We start from the raw sequence: 22,818 nt of genomic DNA, 5'->3' as shown, positions 1-22,818 counted from the left end.
CGGTTAAAAGATCAAGTCCAAAGTCGACCAGGAGATGTCACTGTCGCATTGGAACTTCTCACTCCGGATTATTGTTGTTTTTTTTAATGAACAGTCAAAAGCTGTAGATCCCTTCAAGCCTGTCCCAAAGCAAAAGAGAGCCACTCTTTCAAAATTTAAGATGAATAAAGAGCAGATTGTTTCACGAAGTGCACAGATAAACACACACCTCTGCTTTGTGGCGTACTGACGCACTCCCGTCCCTGACAAGTGTAAATACAAGTGCGCAAATAGCATCAGTGAGTCGAGACGCGCCGCGCCGTGCACATGTAAGGATAAAGCCCAGTGTCTGGGCCGTGTTGTCAAGATTGCGACTTGGATGTGCGACAAGCGTGAGCATGTTCCGGGCGTCCGAGCTCCTTTCAGATTATGTTTTCCCCAACTAGGTCGGAAAGCGAAAGGGGTCCCGGACAGGCAGGACGCGGCGGAGCGGAGAGTGACGGAACGGGGGCGTCCAGTCTGCGCTCTGGACATGGAGATGACGAACTACGACCTGCCCGGCGACTCCAAACTGGACTGCGCCAACCTCGGCGGCTTGATCAGTCGAAACGGTCGAGACTCGTCGAAGGTGTCAGTGCCGGTGACGCAGCGGACAGGTCCCATGGAGGGAGACAACCTCTACAGACTCCGAGACAGAAAGTTTTTGCTAGAGGATAAGAAGCGCCTGTGCGCCCTGGCTTTGGGCACCGCTGTGCTCGGGATCGTGCTCATGATCGTCCACGCTGAGACGTGCCCCTTCATTGATAAAACGGTAGGTGTAGAAGTGAATTGTGCCTCTGCAGGCTGCTCTTCTCACAAGGTAGGTTTCCCTGAAAAGCCGCATGAGTAGGGGGACATCCTCTGTGACGTGCCCAGAGCTCTGACAGACGACTTCATTACATCTTGTGTACATTTTTACATGCACGTTAAATATTATCAGTATTGAGCACGCCAACTGGCGTGGCCCTCTTCTGAGGAACTGAGTAGCTGAAGAATGTTCACAAGTCTTCTCTATCTCACAAGAGCTCAAGATAACACATGCGGCAGGGCTGATTAAAACTAACCAGCAGATTGAAGTGTTGTGCAAGACGCTGGCATATTTCAGCAGCAAAAGAAACACCTGTAGCTGACGGCTCAGGCGTTATCTGGGCCTCTTTCTGTAGCGGCACCACCGGATCCCCCACCTGGGTCCTGACCTTCAGTGACCTTCCTGATTAGCTATTCCCTTCGCAGACATGGTCTGGCAGTTTGGCCCCGTGACATTAACATGCAGTTCGTAGTGGATAACAATGCCAAGCCACACAATCAACAAATTGTTTAACCCCCCACCCACACACACACACACACACACACACACACACACACACACACGAGCCCACTCTCCTGACTTCTTCCAGCGCACGCCAGTTCCACATGTGGAAAAAAGCTCTCATGCGTGCTGCAAAACATCAGGCCTCCTCCGTGCTGTGAAGCCGGTGATTGATTACAGCGTCAGAGAGCGCCGACGTGCATCAGATCATCTTTAGAGGGACCGATGGAAATATGTCCGGGCCTAAATATGGATGGTGTTGGATGCAGACAGAGTATTCCAGCGTGCAGATGAGGGGAGGAGAACAGGTGTCGTTGGTCCATCCATCAGCCATCAGGTTCGCTACCATGGAAAAGTTGATGTACTGGAAAGGTGTTCTCTCCCGCCTTTAAATCTTCTAGTTTGGCAAGGCAGCATTAGGAATTCACACACAGTGTGAATAATAGTGTGCAATACTGATTTTAGCCCATGTTGTGTCCAAGTCGGGAGTGAGATCTGACATCTTCCTCCTCCTTGGAGTGCTGTGACTTTTCCCACATGGCCGCAGTTAAAAAAAAAAAAAATCTCTTTTTAAGCAATTTTTAAATTTCCTGCGAGATACGACGGAGCCGTCTGACCCCCGAGTCGATGAAAGATAAATCCGTCCCGCAGAGTTATATTTCGAGATTACATTTTCGTGGTTATGCACAAAAACAGAGCTATTTCAGGAAGGTTTTTCCACATTTCGCCTCTCCTCCAGCGAGATTACTCAGACTACTTCAGGCTGTTTCCACATCATTTAGTGTCTAATTAGAGCGTTTGCGTGGCCAGCCTGAAAGTTCCTGCGTCTCGAGTTCACCTGTGTTAGAGCCAGGAGTGTGTCCTTTAATCTGGAGGAAATCTCACATCCTCTCTTCTTCTCTGGCACTTTTATGGCTTTCCAAGAACGACTCCATCCAAAGGGTTATCTTACCCAGACTGCAAAGACAAAACCAACCCTTTTTATCCTGCTGATTTGATTTAGTTACAATGAAAAATGAAAGTATACAGCCAGTCGGTAAATGTTGTCAGTCATCCAGGTTAAATAACTCCTCTCCAGCTTGATAGATAGATCAGCTGCATTTCACGCTGGTGTCTCCAAAGACATTTCAACATGTCGGACTGTGTCTTGATTCTTTGGAACAGTGGCTTCTAATGAGAAAGAGTGTAGAAGCACTACTGTACTACTCTTTGTTGCATGGCTCAGAAGCTGCAAGATGGTTTCAACAAAACCTGGCTAATGAAGTCACTCACAAACCACAACTGTAAACCCCCATAGCAACAGGATGAACTGTAGCTCACACACTTGGCTTCGCTGTCATGACCATAACCATAATAAATGAGCCTGTTACAGGACACAGGCAATGTTGTGACAGTGCATTTCAGAGCCAGGTCGATCCATCTACTGTGACTCCCTGACATAAATCATCAGTCTTATTTTTCAAATCAGTTCACTTCTTTGCTATTGTTTTTAGGGTTACATTAGTCTTTGCCTCACAGATGGTTTCCGGGCCTTTTCTGGGTAAGCACCCATGTCACTGCAGATTAAAGTGGGTGAAGGTGCAGAAGTCAGGGCTTTTTTTGTTTCCATATGTCAACCAAGTCATGACAGTTTTATTTGTACAGCCCCAACTCACAATCACTGCTCCCTTGAAAGGCATCTTTGGTTCTCAGACACGCAGGAAAAAACGAAATATATATGTAACAGATGTGGTGTTAAACTGCACAATTATAAATGCACTTCTTTCATTCACAGTAAATCTGATAGATGTTATACTTACATTGCTCTGATATCATAGCTGAGGTTGTGACATCCAACAGTCCTGTGAGGAGCTGTAGCCTGTCTGTACTTTGCTTTTGCCCCAGCTGATGCTCCAGCATTAATTGAACCCATAGCTGGTAATAAAAGAGAGGATATTATTACACCTTTTACCCCTTTATTTACATGCAAAAATCCCTGTTAGCTGGTCCCTAAAACAGCGCTTCAAGCAGGGAGAAAGTCCAAGATGTGCAAAAAAAACCCAACCAACTGCTGTTGACCCCTCTGTTATGCAATCTGGTGAAACGTTGAGCCTTTGTGGGGTCTTTCTAATTGCCCTTGGATGAAGTGCACACATATTGTGGATGCTATGCTAGAAACTGTGGAAAGTGGCGTGCCCTGCCAAGGACGTCACACCATATCACCTACACCCTCCTCAAGTTTGAGATCCTCCAATTATCTTTTTAAAACTGTAAACCAAACTTAACTGCAGTTCCTGTTAAAGAAAACAAAGAAAAAAACTTCCACTGGCTTAGCATTAGTTGTTCTGACATGCATGGAGTCTTTAACTACTGAGGGCCGGGCCACTTCATAACTTCTAGCTTTGGGTTCAGCTGCATGCAACAGCGCCACCTCTGGCTGTTTACTGAACAAACGCCTCCTGCATAGCTAATAATCCAACCCCGACTTGTCCCACATAAACATTTATAACCAAAGAGAAGGAGAGCAGAGAGAGATCTACTGCTGGGGGGCACAAGAATTTATATTGTGGATAATGGTGGTTTTTTTCACGGTTTCATTTATCATAGTTTTTGCTAAATTTGCTTGTTTGTTGCAAATGCATTTCAGAATATAGTGAATCTTTCCTCTACCTTTCTCTATTCTCTACCCTTTTTTTCACAAGCTGCTTCAGCGATAAACAGGACTTAACGATAAACGTAAGGATATTTATTGCTCTCCTTCCCCTGGTAGCGATGCTAAGATACATTAAGTACCTCTCAATAGGGAGAGACAGTTGTCCAACAACATGTAACAAATATTGAGCTCTACTGAATCAGGATCATTAACGACACGTCAAATCACGTGTCGGCTGCTGTAGAAGGTTGCACTTTCACACCGTCGTCTCTGTCCTCCGCAGGCCTCGCACGTCTTCAACTGTTCCATCAGCCTGTCCACAGCGTGTCTCCTGGTCCTCATTATAGCTTTCCATTATAAGGACATCAGGGTGAGTTTCCTCCTCCCTGTCCAACGGATTTCGACAGGCGTGCTGTGATGTGCCGAGTCAGAGTCTGTGTTTGCACACGCATGGCTGCATTGTTGATCTCCGTGGGTTGATTTGCCATGGTTTGTATATTGCTTTTATTTCACTTCTGTTTGTTCCACATTAGCCTGGTCAGGATGATACTTTCTCAGAGATACTTGAGGGCAAACATTTTAAAAACAAGCCTCGCTCCACTGATGGTAGCCTCAACACTGATTACCTGTGTTGCATTCACTGCATGTGTAAAGAAAAAAGAAAAAAAAAGACTAGATGAAAAGCAGTATTTTTTCCAATCCAGATATCCTGTTTTGTTTGTGTGTAGATGAAATATACATGACGTGTTTTGGTTTAAATTAAACAGAATAAACACGGCATCCACATCTCCGGCTCAGAACGAGCGCAACGCGGCGGCGCGATGACAGGAGTCTTTAAAGACGTTTCACTGTGTTCACGCTGCTGGGAGGATCCTTACAGTTGGTGGTGTTTTCAGCTGCTGCACGTGTTTGTGGCCTCTTTACAAATGCAGGGAGAAGATAAGGGAGGCGTGGAGAGGCTTAAGTGGCCCTCACTTCTGCTCTGATGTTGCTGTAACACTCAGAGATGAAAGAGTAAAGAATAGCTCATTGTTTCCACATCTCAAGAATACGAGGCTACTTTACTTCTTTTGCGTTTTGCAGTAATCTGATTCTCATCTCAATAAAAATTAAGATGTCTTTATTTGCTGATTTCTGCCCAGTCTGTGTAAAATGCACAGTGAGTGTGACGGATGGTGTTCCGCTGTCGCTGTGTGATCTTGCTCACAACAGAAGTGACCTTCATTAAGTTTTGCTCCTCATAATGTTAGAACAGTAACAGCTTTCAGCACTTTTCTCCTCCCCTGTCATTATCTTTTCAGCTCTTCATCATTGACCACAACCAGGTGGACTGGCGTATCGCCATGACCAGTCAGAGGGTCCTGGTCATCACCCTGGAGCTGATCGTCTGTGTCATCCACCCCATTGGGACGTACAGGGAGCTAAGCCAACACCTCAACTCCTCTTCTCCTGCGCCGCTCTGCATCTCCAACCACAGAGGCGAAGCCTTCATGGACCTGGAGCTGCTGCTGTCTATGCTGATGTTCCTCCGCCTGTACCTGGTGCACAGAACCATCCTGCTGCACAGCAAAGTGCTCCTCAGCGCCTCCTACAGGAGCATCGGCTCGCTCAACAACATCAACTTCACCTTTCGCTTCGTTCTCAAGGTACTGATGAACAAATACCCGGGGCGCACGTTGCTCATCTTCATCATCTTCTTCTGGCTCACTGCATCCTGGATGCTCACACTGTGTGAGAGGTAAGACCACAAACTCAAGTCAAGTGATGTAGATCAACTGAGCAGCGTTTATATCATTAAGAGCAGTTTTAGCAACATGAAAGTGCTATGAAGTGTTTAGTTTAAAGACTTTTACAAGAAGGGAATAGAAAATCTAAAACTTGCTATTAGAGCCGTGGAAGTCTTGAATGGTGAAATGGGAGTTGTTGTTTGTCAGACTGATGTCTATGATGAGCGAGTGAACATCAAATAAACGGACTTCTTGGACAGAGTCAAAGTAAATCCCCAAAGTGCTTTTGTTAAATGAACAAACGTGCCATTAAATTAGACACACCCGTTTCAGATATGGGAGACTTTTGTGTTTTCGGACAGTGTTCTGATGCATAAATGATAGAATGCGTTGCCAATAATTATAGTTTTTGTTAATAAAAGCCTGCACACACATGCGCGCACACACGCACACAGCTAACGTCCAGCATTCCTCCCCCTCGTCACACATGTGCACATGAAAGAGAGAAATATGTGGTAGTCTGACATTCCTCCTCAAACCTTGATGGTCAATTTGACTTTCCCGTTTCCAGAATGGATTTATAATAACTGATTCGATCATCGCACAGTTCTGTTTTGTGATTTCAACAAATTGCTCTTTAACGTCGGCCAACAAAACAAAAGCCCTGTCCTGTGTGCATGTGTGCGCACACGCATATGTGAGGTCATTTGTTCATCTGGGAGGCTTGGCCTTTTGCATCTTCCTGTGTGTTTTGGTGAGTCAGATGTAATAAAAGAGCTTATGATGGACGGACCCAAACCTCCACCCGCCATTGTCTGTTGATAAGGAGACCGCTGAGCAGCGAATGGGCTCTTTGTTCAGAGTCAGCCTGGTAAATACTCTTACTCCGCCGTTTTTAGGAGTTTACACTAATCAGTTACTGTGAGCTTCTGATAGGACAGCACAGGTGACGACACCTTGGTCAAACTGCCACTCTGGAGCTGCCAGTATGTTTACTGTAGGTGGAAGGTCACAGGGGAACTCGAGTTGAACGCACAAAAAATCAACAGAGGTTTTGTGGGAAAGAGTGACTAAATCCATCAACTCTCAGGACGTCCATCAGTTTCATATCGGCTGATCACTCTGCGTTTCTTTCCTGCAGGAAAACCATCGAAGTGACGGGTAAAATGGACACGGCCCTGTGGCTCGTGGCCATCACCTTCCTCACAGTGGGCTACGGGGATGTGTCGCCCCAGACCACCTGCGGCAAGGCAGTGTGTCTCTTCACGGGAGTCATGGTAATTGTGCTGTCTGGGGAGAGAAACACTGAGAAGCAGCAAAAGTGAACATCTTCTCTTCTATTTTCTTTTGCTCTGCACGCCTTCCTAATCAATCCTGGGCCAGAACAAAAAGTTCCGTTGCTGCCGTTAATTCCACGTCACTTCCATCTCTTATTTGTTTTATTTCATTGCTCGGGGTTCTGCTCTGAGTTGTTCTGCTCCGTATCACCTCCTTGTTTTGGTCCATTCTGTTTCTGTTCCACTGGTGCAACTTTTTCCAATTAATCTTTTTTTTTCTACCCACTTTCTACCCAAGTTCGCTTTTCTCCTCCAGCATTTGCGTTACATCTCGACAGTAATTCAGAGGCACATTCTGAATCTCCTCTTGCGCAGCTGAACCGCCGCATGGTGCTGACGCGGCGCCTTTGTAATCGCAGCTCAACCGCCGAAGTCAAAGACCTTGGCGGTACCAGGCGCTGGAGTCTGCCTGAATATTTGGGTACTCTTCAGTCCTCACTAAACATCTGTATAGATTATGAGGACTCTGCTGAGTGACGATGTTTCGCTGAACTCTCTGACTTCTCTGCCTGTTACAGCTCGCAGGAGATAGAAAATATCACTCACCGGAGGTTACATTTTTTCTCAATTGTATATTTTTCGGGGGGAGCAAAAATGAAATGAAACATCTCAGTGATCCTATTCCCATCTGGTGCGGAACAGCTCATTTTCTTCCAACATATCCGGTAAAAACATCTCTCGTGTTTCTTCAGTTTGTAAACTGCAGCCCAGACTTAGATTCCATATCAGATTTGACGGGAAAACAATATAAACCACAAGGGGTAATTTTTATATACAACCGTTTCCCAAAACTTTGGCACGTAAATGTAAAAAGTGGACATGCAGAATTTAAAAAAAAACCCACAAAAATAAATAAATATCCAGCGAAATATAAATGATTGAGCTTTGTAACAATAACTGAGCTTAGACTCTCATCATGTAAACACAACATGGGGAAATCTCCCACCACATTTGTAACATGCACTCACCATACTGCGCAGCTTCCAGAGTTCCTTGAATTTTTGTAAACAAGCTGTGGTCACATGACCCTTATGTTATATGTTTGTGCAGGATTATTGTTAGGATATTATGAGTTGTGAGATGCCGACACCCCCAAGTGTAAAACTACAGGGCACAATGGAAACACCCCCTCAAGCGTGCATCACTGTTAAAGACCTCAGCATTTCAGGATCAGCCTCAGATGGTTGACAAAACATCAAGAATCGCAATAAGCCCACAATAAAACGTGTGACAACCAGCAACGAGCGCTGATCGCATTAAATTACGACGCCAGCAGATAAGAGTTGCCGTCGTGGTTGTGGATGTAGGTACGGCTCTGGTTTCAACACCTCTCTGACAGAGTGGAAAACAATCTTTCCCCTCTGTTTTTCCCCCCATCTGCCTTGTTTTTATAAGCCGCCCCCCCACTTATAAGGGAAAACTTTCCAGCATATCCATTTTTAGGTTTTTTATTGCCTTTGGCAGCGGTACATTAGGAGGGTGTGCCAACCTGTGCCAGGGATTTGGAAAAAAAAAATCCCCTCACCCATTAGAGCGGTACTGGGAGCCAGTTACAGCTGCCGCCACACCTGTCCTGAGACGACTCCCTGTGCTGTGGTGCATGAATAAATCCAAGAAATGTCTGAATTTACAACTCTTTTGTTTCTTCCAGTTCTTGATTGACCTCTGCTTTCTCTCTTTTTCCCCCTCTGCAAGCTATAAAGAGGAAAACAGGTAACAACTGGTTACAGTCAATCCCCATCCTCTGTGGATGTGTGTTTCTCCTGTGTGTCTCTGACGACGTGGTGCCGTTTGCACGGCACCCGATCTGGCTTTTCACCAGCGTTCTCTAGCTCAACTTCCAGCCACAGCGCAGAGCTATAAATACAGAAAAGCAGCACTATAGCAGCGCCGCAGAGGACTCCTGCTGTAAATATAACTTTCTTCAATGTAACCATATGCGGGCCAAAGATCAACATTCAGTTTTATGAATAAATGTTCTCCCTGGTGGGGAGTTATCGAGCCAAAGTCAGAAGACTCAAAGTTATATCTGTCCCTCTTTGCTGACGTCTCCTCAGCACTTCTGCAAATGCTTGTGTGAGGGAGTCGAGCTGAATCTCATCCTTGCTGACTGTCTGCGTCCTCACGTGTGTTTGGCTTGCAGGGTGTCGCCTGCACAGCCATGCTGGTGGCGGTCGTCACCAAGACGCTGGAGTTGAACAAAGGGGAGAAACATGTGCACCTCTTCATGCTGGACATTCAGATCTCAAAAAGGGTAAGAGCAGCAGGAAAGCTTTAACCAGCCGTTTTAAACCTGCGTGAACTTCCTTCTCACCCTCTGGGACGTGAACGTGGCGATGTAAGACCATGTGGTTTGCCCAGTCGTCTCGCAAAGGTTTTGGTTTCGCTTCGGCCTCACTTCTTTGAGTGTGAAGGCCCTATTTTCTCCCCTGTGCCTGTTTGGGGTTTCCACAACTGCTCCCACTGTCCAAAAGACTCTGAACTGCTCTTGTGTCGTGACCTGTTACTGCCTCTCAACCAGTGAATGCTGGGATACACTCCAGCACTCCCAGCAACCCAGATTAGAGTGGATGGATGGATGGATGATGGATGGATGGATGGATGGATGGATGGATGGATGGATGGATGGATGGATGGATGATGGGTAGGTGGGTGGGTGGGTGGATGGATGGATGGATGGATGGTGGATGGATGGATGGATGGATGGAGGATGGATGGATGGATGGATGGATGGATGGATGGATGGTGATGGATGGATGGATGGATGGATGGATGGATGGATGGATGGATGGATGGATGATGGGTAGGTGGGTGGGTGGGTGGGTGGGTGGATGGATGGATGGATGGTGGATGATGGATGGATGATGATGGATGGATGATGATGGATGGATGATGGGTAGGTGGGTGGGTGGGTGGATGGATGGATGGTGGATGGATGGATGGATGGATGGATGGATGGATGGATGATGGATGGATGGATGGTAGTGGGTGGATGGATGGATGATGGATGGTGGATGGATGGATGGATGGATGGATGATGATGGATGGATGGATGGATGGATGGATGGATGGATGGATGGATGGATGGATGGTGGGTGGGTGGGTGGGTGGGTGGATGGATGGTGGATGGATGGATGGATGGATGGATGGATGGATGGATGGATGGATGGATGGTGGGTGGTGGTGGATGGATGGTGGGTGGATGGATGAGATGTGCGTGCATTTTTCATCCATCCATCCATCCATCCATCCATCCATCCATCCATCCATCCATCCATCCATCCATCCATCCATCCATGTTTGTAGTGTGAATGAGAACTTCGTCCGTGTGTCCTGCAACACGGTGCCCAGATGGAAAAAGCTGATGGATGTCAGGCTGGAAGCGTCACCACTTCCTGTGTCAGGCATATTTGGTCTTTTACTATTTTTTAAAATTATTATCATTGTATGACCTCGGGATCACCTGTCAGGAAAGAACCTGGTGTCCGATCGGGACGGAAAAGCAGCAGAGGAAACTGGTTAGGGACTATTTGTAACCTTGGCTGTTGCTCAAGTGTTTTCCCATGTCAGAAGGAAGTGTCTGGTAAATAAACACCTTCGAGCAGAGTGTGACCAAAAAGCTAAAATAAAGAATGTGGCCACAGCTGCACTTTCATTTCCATTCCTCTCTGAGTGGGGACGACGTGCTGTTTCGGAGGATATAACCTTTTCCTGTCTGTTGGTGCTGCATCCTGTTACTAGGTGCATCTTTCTGCCTGGCTCTCCCCTGTTCTCATGCCGAGTGTTGGTTGCTTTTCCCAAAGCTATCTGGTCAAGCCCAGATTTACAGGAAAAAAAGGGAAGACATCTGCATGCACACACGGACAGTCTCTATTAATAAACCCTGAAAACCGGGCCGGAGTGACATCATCACCGGGCAGCTTCAGTGGTTTGTGCAGGAAGACAAACAGATATGAATAGAATCAAAAAGAAAAGTGCCAAGGGGCGATTACTGGGGGACCCTTGAAAGGTTTAAATGTCTTCACAACATCCTGTCCTTCAGATCTTACCATGACCCCATCTGTGGACGCATGTGTTTTGCTGTCATGTCTCAGTCCGGTTGTTGTTTTCCTGCCTTCACCAGATCCGTCACGCTGCTGCTAACGTCCTGAGGGAGTGCTGGCTTCTTCACCGCACAAACCTGAAAAGGGGCAACCGCGGCGAGCACCGAAGACACCAGAGATGCCTTCTGGAAGCCATCAGAGTGTGAGTTATTGCGTCGCTGCATAAACGCTTGGGGCACCTCGCCTGCGTGGAATTACGTCTGAATTAAAGGTGTAAGCGGGTGGCGACTCATGGGTGCAGTGTTTCATGTGTGTAGTTAATGGATCGTTAAGTGTGTGTCAACATGCTTTGGCTGCAGAGTCACGGGTTTTAAAGGCCGGCTCATTTTTTCAATGGGATTTTTCTTGTTTTTGGGGCGATCGTTGCACGCATGGATGCACCGTCATCTGCGCATGTGTCGGGACTTCTTGGTTCTGTGCATAAAATGGAACACATAAAGTACCTCATTAGCTTAAAGGCGGGATTATATGTGGTGCTTGGTGGCCTGTCTGGAAAGTGTGGAAATTGGGAGGCAACCACACACCTTGGAATTAAGACCAACACACAGTCCATCTTCAGAAAATGGCTGTTGGATTGCGATATTGGTTTCCGTGTGTGTGTGTGCGTGTGTGTGTGGTTTCGTGAAACTAAATTTAGGTCTTTTCCACCATTATACGTCAGGAAAAAAGCCTTTTAGTCATGTTTTATAGGCACTTAATTAACACAGCATGACTGCTGGATGTTGAGTACTGGAATACTAATTTGTAAGCATATATTCCTCCAAGAAAAGGGGGGTTTCTACAGTGCGCTCGTCTGTTTCAGAGCTACTTTCAAGTGACTGGGAGTTGCCAAACCTCTCATTGCAGGTTTCGGCATTTACGCCTCAAACAAAGAAAGCTGAGAGACTACGTCAGCGAGATGGTGGACCTCCCTAAGGTAAATGGCAACTCTGGCTGGAATATTTTGTGCATGTTCCACTGCAGAGCGATAGAGATCCCCCTGAAGACACTCATTTCACACGCACAGGCTTTTTACAGGCTGTTTATCGCTAGGTGTTCAGACACATTAAATGCTTGTTTAAAAATTTCCATAAAATGCCCCAGGATTCATTTATGTGCGGGGTTCTCGGGTTCAGAGAGGTTTTCCATGTGGGATGAATTTGGGATGTGAAGGTGAGCAGCGCTCAAGTGTTATTTGTGCGTTTTAAACCACATTATTCACACGGAGGACTAAAAATCACCAAATCAGGTGCTGGCAGCATCTTTTTCCCCCCTAAAATTTGAATCTTGACTTTAAAGGAAAGCACAGATGCAAAAATAACATAATGTCTGTGAGAGTTGAGGAACCCCCGAGGGGTTAACGGCCGTGGCCGGCTGCCTCTGGGGTTTTTGATATACAGTTTGCCCTGGACGGTGTCGCTGCTTTCAACAGATGCAGATGATCATGTGCGACCTCAGCGCCAACTGGAACAACTCCTATCGGGAGCTGGAGCAGCGGATCCTCTCCATGGAGCAGAAACTGGATGAGCTGAGCCGCTGTTTCCATCAGACGTCCGAGCTGCTCTCGCAGGTCCTGCTCCGCCGCAACCCGGAGATCAGGTGAAGGAGGCGCGTGGACGTGCCGCTGATGTGAACAAACACAACCGGCCTGCTGAAGATGCCTATTTTTTTGTTTTGTTTTGTTTTTGGGGGGGTTGCAGGTGACAGGGTTTCAGATTTCAGACGCAGTGAGATAATTATCTCCAGCGTTTCCATCAGAATCCACCAACGCCAGGCTTAAAACCCTCTGCAGCCAGAGCTGCCTCAAACATACTGAACCACTTGGAGGACTGGCATACCTAGTAAAGATCTCATCTTCTGGATTTGTGCTGAGCGCGCTGCACTATGACTCATAGCTGTAATATTATCAGACTTTATTTCACTGTGGGAGAACCAGTGTTCTGAAAAATCTCTCTTTTGGAGCACTTCTGTCTGCTTCAGTGCCTAAAGAAGCGAATTATGCTTGGAACGGGATGGAGAGACTTAGAATCCGGTTTGTTCAGTACAGGATCATGTTTAATAGTTCTTACTCGGGTTTTTTTTTTGTTTTCATTGGAGTCTGTCTCACTCTTGTTCCTGTGGAAGATGTATCATTTTACATTTAAATTTTTGTAAATTCTTGAAAGGTGTTGGTATTTGCCTTCCAGTTTCATTGAACCTTCTGAGGTCAGATACTAAGGGACATTTCACCCAAAATGAGTTAAAATCAAGTGCATTCTACGCCTGCAACTGGTCTTCCAACATTATACCACTTCCGTCTTTGCAAGCGAATGTAAATATTCTCTTCTGTATGAAGATCTTGTATGTGTCTGCTTGTGAACCCAGGAGATTACTTCGAATCTTCATGTCACCAGGAGTTTTTCTCGTGCTTTAGTTTGCAGATTTACACTGACAGGGAAAAGCATAGATGTCTGGATGCAGATGCTGACCGTCTCTACTAACGGAAGGAGACAGTAGAAGTGTTTTTAAATGTATTCCAGTTCCAAAATAGTCGAAAATGTCATCTCTAATAGATTGAGAGTGTACTATGTTAGAAAATGTAGAGCTGCATTCTGGGGTGAACTGTTCTTTTGAGGATGATCATTGTTATTGTCTCTATCAGGTTCATAGATCCGATTAACCGTTCATTATTGTGCTGCTTTCCTCTAAACCACCATGAGAAATTGTCCAGACCACAAAACACTAAACTTCAAGTGTAGATGGAACATTTATTTAAAAGCTGAAGGAGTTATCCCACTCTTTCAAATGTACATCTATATGTCAGATTTGCAGTTTTAGGTTTACATGTGTTGCAAAAACAGGAACTCTTTATCGCCTGTTACAAACTTATTCTTCCAAAAACGCACCAGCCCCACCTACTGGACATAAATACACAGAACAACTCGAACATTAAAATGATACATGAACACTATAAAAGGTCATATTCAAACGAATGTCCCAATCCTGGAACCGCGGGGCAGCAAAAGCAAGTTGAAATAACAGAAATCTAAACCTCACTGTTAGAATGCACTTTGTGAGACACGCGGGGGGGAGGGGGGGTGCAGAACTGGACCAACCTCAGAGGGATAAACTGGAGTTTTGACACGTTTCATCCCGTACTGAAAGAAAATGTCTTTTCCTACCCCTATTTCCTATCATTTGCACATTGTGAAACCACATTATACCTTCCAGAAGATGCTTATAATAATAAAGTTTAAAAGCGAAACATACAAGGAATTCTTTGATACCACCACTGAGCAATAAAAGATACTGATGCGACTGTTTTGGTTTCACACTTCCGCTGACTGCGAGAGACACAAATTACAGCTAAAAACCCACGTGTTGGGACGCAGGCCTTCGAAGGGTGTTTAATCATTTTGGTTTTGTCCTGTTCTGAAGCTGGTGCCAAATATACGCCGAGGGCCTAAAAAAGTGCCGCCCGCAGTCACAGGTAAAGGGCACTTTACACTTTTTTTGAACTTTCTGTTTCTGTCCAGGAGGAGAATTTTTCCCAACTTTGCCCTCAATGTGCCTGGCTAACTGTTTCGCTCCGATGAACGTCTCCCCGCAGCTGACGCAGATGTAGCTTAAGGTCTCGGCGTGCTGGACGCAGTGCCGCAGTAGGTGCAGACGGTGCTTAAATGCCCGGCCGCACTGGCAATGGTGAGAGCGCTGGCCCCTGTGTCGGTACCGATGGCTGATGGTGAGGAAGGGCTGCCGGAAGATGGCGCCGCACTGTCTACATGGGTGGGGGGCCTTGAGGCGCCAGCCCGTGTTCAGCCGTTTCATTAAGGCCACCTTGTGGCTGCCGTTCTCAAACAGGGCCATAATGGTGGGTGCTGGTGGGGAAACGACTTTTGAGGCTTCAGACAATGGAGAGCTGGATGGCTGATCTTCTGGTTTCTCGGGGGTGCCGTCTTTTTCTGAAGTGGCCGATGCAGTAGCAGTTATCAAGCATACTGGAAACGGAGGTCCGCCCACTTCAGATGAGGTGGTCGAGAGAGAGGAGCTGGTTTCGCTGCCATGGAGCTTCCCATTAATGACCTGACTGGCTGTGGTTGGAGGACCGATGGCCGACGGAGCTGCAGAACCGTTGACACCGTCTGGAACGACTGACTTGGGTTTGGTGATGATGCATACCTTTCTTCTGACCACTGACGTGTGAACTTTATTGAAATGATTTAACAAAGTTTCCTGAGAGGTGAAAAAGGACTTGCATATGTTGCATGCTTTTGGCATCGACTCTGAACAAAACAGGACCAAACAGGATTTAATCCCTTTAGGACACTGGTGGTCATTGTACAGTTTCTCCTTAGAGAATACTTGGCCACAGACCTCGCATGTATATAAAGGCATGTAGTGCTCATTGAGAGACTTCTCAGTCTGGAAAAACTCTTTACACCGTAGACACTGATGATTTACTTTCACATTACAGTGCAGCAGATGGAGTTTCAAAGACCTAAAAGGCCCTCTGCCACAGAAAGTGCACATCAAATCATTGGATGTGGGGTCATCACCCACTGAACTTGACTTTAATTTTCCATGTTTAGGGGTCCTTTCACCATAGTCAGAGTCAGAGCTGCTTGTATCATCATCCATGTCACTGTCATTATCTTCATCTCTACCCAGTATATACTCCATACAGTTACCAGAGGCCTGACTTCTTTGTTGATGCCTTGACTTTGAGAGCCGGGATAATTGTTTCCGCTGTTTGATGCCAGGGATCATCGTTGAACCTATGTATTTGGAACCCATGCACCTCGTCTATGCGTGCTTGTTCGGCTCTCCGACGTTGGGAGTTGGCATGTACGAAAGGTGGCGCGGTTTTGGTCGCCTTTATAGCGCGTCATAACATCCGTTATGTTGCTGGAATTTTGCCACAATCCAAACGTTTCCTTTTTCCCAATGCACACCGCTCTTCATTGCTTCTTGAGTCCTCAAACATATAAGCCAGTCAAGACAAATGTTGGGTGGCCTGCAATTTAAAAGAGATTGGCTTGAAAAACCTTGAGATATTTGATTCATATAGTGTACTACTGAAAAATGACATGGCATATACTAGAATACATCAAGTATCACCATATGTTACTAATAATAAACTATATGATGCAATAGCAATTCTCTCTCTCTCACTACATATATATATAGTGAGATAGATATGTTATATTTTCAAAAGGTATTCATTCAAACTAATTTTTTCTTTATTATCTCATATTTAGAAGTGAAAAGACCACTTATTCATCAACACATTGGTCCACTGATAAATCATATAAGCAGCAATACTTTTTATTCAATAGCTCTAGTTGAAATGGTACGGGGGGGATGTAGGGTTATGATTATGCATAATATTCCGTTTATAACCTTTCATTCGAAAAAAATAACCAACAAGCTTTAGCTAAGCACATCACGCTAAGCTAGCAACCTTAACAAACGGCTAGCTTGCATGTCTGTACATTTGGTATATTTGGTATCTTAATCTAAATTCGTCTACCAAATATTAACAACTATACAACATTTAATTAATGGATCGCAAACTTTAATACGTTTTTTTTCCACAAGCAATTACGTCCTGTCGTCTTCTTTTGCTATTAATAAAATTGGTTAACGCAACGGCGTAACCCAAGTTTAGATATTTTTACATGCATGATTAAGGATTACTTACCTCTACAGACAAGCCCAAGCACCAAAATACTGACATCACTCTCTGTAGTGTAGATTAACAATAAACAATCCGACCGATCATAACTAGAGTATTGGAGTCGGTTATCGCTATTGTGTGGCTCTTCAAAAAAAGCTAGCGGTAGATAAACAAACTTCAGGTTCTGGGAATCGACGAATGTTTTCCGTCATATACCAACTCATACACAATTAATAGAGAGTTGCGTACATGCACATGCTCACAAAGACAATATACCGTGGTCAGAGTACGCTACATTTAAAAAAATCAATCACACTTTGGATTTGAAGACACCATCATTGCTTGGTAACAGCAACCACTTCCGTTCTAAAACGGAAGTAAACCCTGAAACGCAAGATAGCGCAGCTGCAGAAATAATTTAAAAAAAACCCAATAAAAATCCTGTATGCCTTTAATATTACATTTACATATGAAGCAATGTCCACTTTTAGAAAAAAATGCATTGCACTAATTTCTGTCAATCTTGGCAAGAGCTGAATAAATACATTGATTTTACATTCATACGTATCTTATAGTGTATAATTTACTGTCGAATATAGCACATAAAAAAACTAATAAACAAATAGATCATAATGATAGTACAGTTTATTATACTCAAATCTGTAGTTTAGATGGTAACAGTCACAGATAGTAGCGGAACTCTAAGACTCTTCTTGTTTCTACTACCTCATTTACAGACGAACGGGATGCGTTGGGGATAATCACGAGGGCAATTTTGCTGGGTGGAGCCTCTTTCAATACTGTGATTCCAGATAGACACACATGTCACACAAATACGCAGTGTTATGAACCAAGCCCACTAGCAGGAAGGCTACGCTTTGAACGTTGCACATACTGCATACAGATGAGTGGTAACTCTATCGAAGTCATCTCTTTACAACTCTAAATGTAAACAGAAATAATATTCGCGGAAACAATTAAATTAATAAATAGAGCGAATTACAAGTTCCAAAATTACATGAAGAAACCCTTGTTTACCTTCTGCGGCCACTGGTTGGACTGGGCTCGCATTTTTAGCTAGCTATTTATTGATATAAGTTGTGTTAGGTAGGTTAGTTTAAAAATGTCCGAATCCGGTCACAGTCAGCCCGGCATGTACGGGCAGGGACGAAGGAGGAGACGGCGGCGGGGAGAAAGAGATGTTGGAGCTCCTGGACAAAATTTGTCTGGACCTAGTAGAGATCGAGAATTCCAACCAAGAGAGCGAAGGGTAATTTTACACCGGCTCATAACTATAGTCTTGATGTGTATTACCTATAGTTCTTCAAAATAACAAACATTTTGTTCAGGATGGAAGTGAAGATCCACCAGGTCCGCTCATTCAGAAGACCCCTATCATTCTTGCAAAACCCCCCGGAGAAAGGGTTTGATTTTTTCTTTCCAATCTACTTTTAATAACTTCAACAGTAATTGTATCAGATGTTATCAGCTAGTGTTTACTAATGGAGCCTAAATAACATGAAGTAGAACAACATTATTAAGTTTGACTACACAGCCTTTGGAAGCCAAAAGATCTCCAAAACTCGGGGTTTTAAGAAAGTGTGTTAATAATGTATGTGCACATATTGGATTGTTTTTAAGGCTAAGCCATCACAGAGTGGCCATGGTAGTGCAACATCAGTACCAGAGAAGCCCATCATGCTCATGAAGGCTAGGGATGATGGACCAAAGCCAGGAACGCCTCCAGAGACAGCAGCACAGTCTTCTGCTCCAGGACCCTCCAAGTTAGAGAAGGAAGGGCAGCGACCCACACAGCCTGTATACCAGATCCAGAACAGGGGAATGGGTGCCTCTGCATCGAGCAGTGTTGTAGACCGTGAGTCCCTTAAGACTTTCAATCTTAAGGCAAAAATATGTCAACAACAGGAGGAAAAAGTATAACAATAATAATATCTGACTTTCAGCCATGGTGGGCCAGTCTAAACTTCTCCCACCAGAGAAGATGAAGCATAGCATTAAGTTAGTGGATGATCAGATGAACTGGTGTGACAGTGCCATGGAGGTGAGTCAGAAGTTCCGAGAGTCAGTGTATTTGATGTTTTCAATGTATGGATATCAAGGGCATTCAGGTGTTGTAATGTGTTGCAGTATCTTAGGGATCAGACAGATATGTTGGTGGTGGGAGTCATTGGCCTCCAGGGTGCTGGAAAATCTACAGTTATGTCACTGTTATCTGCCAACACTCCTGAAGAAGATCAGAGGTAAGTTTGTCCGTGAAGTGTTGAAGGAGATTTCATCACTGGATACACATGTTCTCATTTCGCTTTCACTTCCAGATAAATCTCTCTATGTTGCAATGTCTTGGATGATTTTTATTTTTTTATTCTTGTTATGTTGGTGTCGGGCTGCATTGTTGATAACTAAATCTGTGCATACTGGAGAATCTTGTCCAGAAACCAAAAGAAGCCCAGACTTACCATTAGATGGCTAGCAAAGAGAAATAGCATGGTTTTGGTGAACCTGCACGTGACAAGTGGTAGCATTTATATTGACCACATGGGGGCAATATAACAAAACCAACCACTTGTGTGGCGTCTGTCTGTCTTCACTAGTTCATATAAATATTCTCTTCCTATTTCAGTGTGTGCACTATAGTTGCTTCACATTTAAATGAATAAGCAGTACATTATTACAATGCCATCAAATACCATGCATTATTGTTTGCTCAGGGCTTATGTGTTCAGAGCCCAGACTCAAGAAATCAAGGAAAGAGGAGGAAACCAGAGCACAGGTATAGATTTCTTCATCACCCAGGAGAGAGTCATCTTCTTGGATACTCAGGCAAGCGAAACACATTGCAATTACTACAGACATTCTCAAAAAAAGACTAATTAACACCTTTTATTTCCTTCAGCCTATACTCAGCCCATCTATTCTTGACCACCTCATCAATAATGATCGGAAATTGCCCCCAGAGTACAACCTGCCACATACTTATGTTGAAATGCAGGTGAGTGTTTGACAGCCCTTGGGATACCTGCATTGACTCTAAGGATCCTGCCTGCTCTTATTCAGAATGTATCCTCCTCTGTATGCATTGGCAGTACAGAGGGGGAGCCACGTGTCTCAGATTTGTTTCTAATAACCAGTTTTCAACAGTCTCTTCAGATTGCTGCTTTCCTGTTTACCGTTTGTCATGTGGTTATTGTGGTTCAAGACTGGTTCACTGACTTAAACCTTTACAGGTGGGTACCTTCCAATTCATGTTTAATCAGTAGTTGGTTGTTGCTGGTGTTTGCTAAATAAAGCCAGTTGTGGTAGCTTTCCCTGGGGGCTGATTGTGGGAACTGAAAAATCCCAAAGGAATGTTGAGCATTTCATTTTATTTGCTGAAAGGATATTGTCCTCCTTTTCATAAGCTGTATAACATAATTTATCCAGTTGGACATAGTCAAGGCCAGACATGCTGTCACATGCCATAGCTCCAGGTGCAACGGTATTGCCTCCCTTGTTTCATTTCTGCTGAACTTGGTGGCTAAGTGAAACTTACAATTGTTACCGTTAATTTTGAGTGGCCTCAAATCTATCACGGACTTGTCCCAACAGGTTTCTTCAAACGGCCGAAATGTGCAAGCCTTCCACTCCATCTGCAAGCCACGACAGCACTGGCTCTTCTGGCAGTGATGACGGAGCAGAATATTATCCCCATATAGGTGGATTTTTACTGCCAAAATGTTGCTCATAATTCTCACATATCATCAAAATTAATCCGTCTTTCCTCTCTCCAGTGTTCATCCAGAATAAGGCCGGACTGGATGATTTCTGCCCCAGGAATCTGAAGAACATGCATATGGTGGTGGACAAATTAATGGCCCACTCTCACCTCAAATACAAAGGTTTGAATCTAGAAAACTATTCTTCATACATTAATAAATACTCCTGATCCAAATTTTAAGACCAGTTGAAAAAAAAAATGCTAAAATTTGGTTCAGGAGTGTATTCAATTTTCCTTAATGGCGAATTGTCTGAAACCGGGTTGATGTCTGGTTGTTTTTAGGGACACTGTCAATGCTGGACTGCAACATCTTCCCTGGTTTAGGGCAGGACTATCTCACAACTGAAGTCAATATGTTTCTCCTTCCTGTGCAGGAGAATGATTCTGATGATGGTCTGACTAAAGCAGGTTTAGGTCATTTCTCTTCTTAAAAGACAGAAATCTTTTGATTTATTGTATGCCGCTTCTCATGGCCATCAAACATTGTCCCCTATTTAGCACCGGGAACATACCCGCTCTTCTCCCTGCTTCCGGGATACAAAGGACACCCAGCCTTTTCCACCTTGGTCCACAAACTGCGCAGTCGAATCCTGGCCATGCCGCGCTGTCAGCTGTCACACACCATCCTCACAGAGAAGAACTGGTATTCATCACCTCGTCTAAAAAAAACCCCTAATTTTGTTTATGATTGTAGATGTGAAATAGGTTTCTGCATTCTCCAAAATGAAGTTTACTTTGTCGCTGTTTTTAACAGGTTCCACTATGCCGCTCGTATCTGGGATGGGGTGAAAAAGTCCTCGGCCCTGTCTGAATACAGCCGTCTGCTCTGTTAGCTCCTTTGTTGAATTGCTGCTTTCGTCACAGCTGCTGTACTGGTGTTTCTACTCTACAATCGGAGCCACATGCACAGAACCGTGGCCCTGAAACCGTAGACAACCCGACAACCAGAGCGAGTGGGAAGTGGGCCTCTGGCTGACTAGTACCCGCAGGTTTCCTGTCTTGATAGGAGCAAACGCCTGCAGGGTTTTGGCGCCCCTGACAACCAGAATCTGAAGTCAGCTCTGGGGTGCAGCGTTGAGAGAAAAAAATGTTTCTCTGCCGCTGATAATCGGTCGCAAGGCTTCATCTGTTGTAACCGGAGGAGACCGTCGACCATCTGATGATGGCGTTACGCGAGTACATTTTTGAATGTCAGAAATGTATTGTGATTCCCGGTGGCGTCGCATTATAAAGTGCAAGAAATGTAGAGGCTCATTACCAAGCTTGATGATGATTTATTTAGGCCCTTACTGTTCTTCTGCTCTGAAATAGTCTCTGTCATGGTGTCAGGCATTCCATTGATACTTATTAAACAGCCCTTATTCTGAAAAAATGCCATTACAGACTACATTATTTGTTATGAGGGGGATGTTGGAATGTATAAAATTTGTGACGTCTCTTTTTGGACGACTGTCGCTGCTGAAACGACCACATCCTCTTTATGTTGATTTACTTACAGATTTTCCGCTTTTCTTCTGAGTCGCGGTTCAAACCAGCATCAACCCCGGGTGCTGTAAATGATTTCACAGCAGAGTGCAGTACAGGAAAACAGGGTCAGGAGTTTGTTTCTTTCTTTGCAGAAGAAAGTGACAGTAGTTTGGAAAACACTTGGCAAAGCAGCCGATCAGGATGCCTTTTTATGCACATATGCTTGACTTACAGGTCTACTCGTGTGAGTTTTAGGTGCTTTCATAATGCTGATACTAAACAGCCAGTTCTTTATATCTTACCCATAAATAAGTCATGTTCGACACACAGAGCTGCACACAAAGTACAGATCAGGCCAGATTTGGTCCTGTTATTGTAAACATTTAATTTCACAACTTAACAGAAGCAAGGAACCACAATGACAAAACAATGTGGAGGAAACTGTTGATTCCTGAAAGGAGCTGGAGCAAAATCTGTTTTCAACCATATCCTGCATGCACATGTCCTGAGCTAAACAGAGTTGTTTATGTTTTCATGTTCTCAGAAATCAACTGTGTTGCAAACAGGCCTTATTTTGGCAAGTTTTACTGGCCCATCAATATTTTCGTCTAAAAAGTCATGGAACCAATTGCAGCAGAACAGAAACCTAAGAATAGCTGAGCTTTATAAAATATTATTGACTTGCAGGGAAGATGAAGGCTCATGTTTCATAATCGAAATAGTAACAAAAACAGTGCGTCGATCAGGGTCGCGCTGTTGAAGAGCGTCCCGCTAGATTACCGGAAGATGATGATTGTTATGGCCTACTCGTAAGG

At 44.6% G+C, this 22,818-nt stretch overlaps 4 protein-coding genes across 10 annotated transcripts in view; 3 read left to right on the top strand and 1 right to left on the bottom strand.

Annotated features, from left to right (window-relative positions):
• Nucleotides 1-22,818, top strand: part of LOC130532742 (myelin-associated glycoprotein-like) — a 55,821-nt gene that overhangs the window by 7,657 nt on the left and 25,346 nt on the right. The window lies entirely within an intron of this gene.
• On the top strand, nt 167-14,402 carry kcnn4 (potassium intermediate/small conductance calcium-activated channel, subfamily N, member 4). Of its 6 annotated transcripts, XM_057045549.1 has the most exons (9): nt 167-308; nt 426-790; nt 4,243-4,329; nt 5,261-5,697; nt 6,828-6,963; nt 9,167-9,277; nt 11,147-11,268; nt 11,973-12,042; nt 12,538-14,402. In XM_057045549.1, the coding sequence occupies exons 2-9, from the start codon at nt 512-514 to the stop codon at nt 12,706-12,708; spliced, it is 1,413 nt and encodes a 470-aa protein (XP_056901529.1). In that variant the 5' UTR covers nt 167-308; nt 426-511; the 3' UTR covers nt 12,709-14,402. The 6 variants fall into 6 exon arrangements, 4 of the variants coding, with proteins under 4 accessions (XP_056901529.1, XP_056901527.1, XP_056901528.1 ...); XM_057045547.1 differs by lacking the exon at nt 167-308 and having other exon boundaries at nt 315-790; XM_057045548.1 differs by lacking the exon at nt 167-308 and having other exon boundaries at nt 315-790; nt 12,506-12,680.
• On the bottom strand, nt 13,833-17,139 carry si:dkey-79d12.4 (zinc finger protein 135). Its single transcript, XM_057045557.1, has 2 exons — nt 16,786-17,139; nt 13,833-16,098 (listed from the first exon to the last, which is right to left on the bottom strand). The coding sequence occupies exon 2, from the start codon at nt 15,876-15,878 to the stop codon at nt 14,496-14,498; it is 1,383 nt and encodes a 460-aa protein (XP_056901537.1). The 5' UTR covers nt 15,879-16,098; nt 16,786-17,139; the 3' UTR covers nt 13,833-14,495.
• Nucleotides 17,516-21,913, top strand: smg9 (SMG9 nonsense mediated mRNA decay factor). Its single transcript, XM_057045555.1, has 13 exons — nt 17,516-18,031; nt 18,111-18,185; nt 18,403-18,637; nt 18,726-18,823; nt 18,910-19,022; nt 19,491-19,602; nt 19,676-19,771; nt 19,921-20,006; nt 20,368-20,474; nt 20,550-20,657; nt 20,819-20,944; nt 21,035-21,179; nt 21,291-21,913. Exons 1-13 carry the CDS (start codon nt 17,885-17,887, stop codon nt 21,367-21,369), a joined length of 1,527 nt encoding a protein of 508 aa, XP_056901535.1. The 5' UTR covers nt 17,516-17,884; the 3' UTR covers nt 21,370-21,913.

This window comes from Takifugu flavidus, chromosome 10 (assembly GCF_003711565.1).
Source record: "Takifugu flavidus isolate HTHZ2018 chromosome 10, ASM371156v2, whole genome shotgun sequence".
Classification (NCBI taxonomy): domain Eukaryota; kingdom Metazoa; phylum Chordata; class Actinopteri; order Tetraodontiformes; family Tetraodontidae; genus Takifugu; species Takifugu flavidus.
The sequence above is the reverse complement of the archived record's forward strand: the minus strand, read 5'-3'. Positions and strand labels throughout refer to the sequence as shown.

What these genes read in the sequence shown, in the direction of transcription:
- kcnn4 (XM_057045547.1), top strand. Translation starts at nt 359, where the DNA reads ATGTGCGACAAGCGTGAGCATGTTCCGGGCGTCCGAGCTCCTTTCAGA. An exon ending in TCCATTATAAGGACATCAGG is followed by an intron (nt 4,330 to 5,260) that starts GTGAGTTTCCTC and finishes TTATCTTTTCAG; the next exon opens with CTCTTCATCATTGACCACAA. An exon ending in ATGCTCACACTGTGTGAGAG is followed by an intron (nt 5,698 to 6,827) that starts GTAAGACCACAA and finishes TCTTTCCTGCAG; the next exon opens with GAAAACCATCGAAGTGACGG.
- si:dkey-79d12.4 (XM_057045557.1), bottom strand. Translation starts at nt 15,878, where the DNA reads ATGGGTTCCAAATACATAGGTTCAACGATGATCCCTGGCATCAAACAG.
- smg9 (XM_057045555.1), top strand. Translation starts at nt 17,885, where the DNA reads ATGTCCGAATCCGGTCACAGTCAGCCCGGCATGTACGGGCAGGGACGA. An exon ending in TCCAACCAAGAGAGCGAAGG is followed by an intron (nt 18,032 to 18,110) that starts GTAATTTTACAC and finishes CATTTTGTTCAG; the next exon opens with GATGGAAGTGAAGATCCACC. An exon ending in CTCTCACCTCAAATACAAAG is followed by an intron (nt 20,658 to 20,818) that starts GTTTGAATCTAG and finishes GGTTGTTTTTAG; the next exon opens with GGACACTGTCAATGCTGGAC.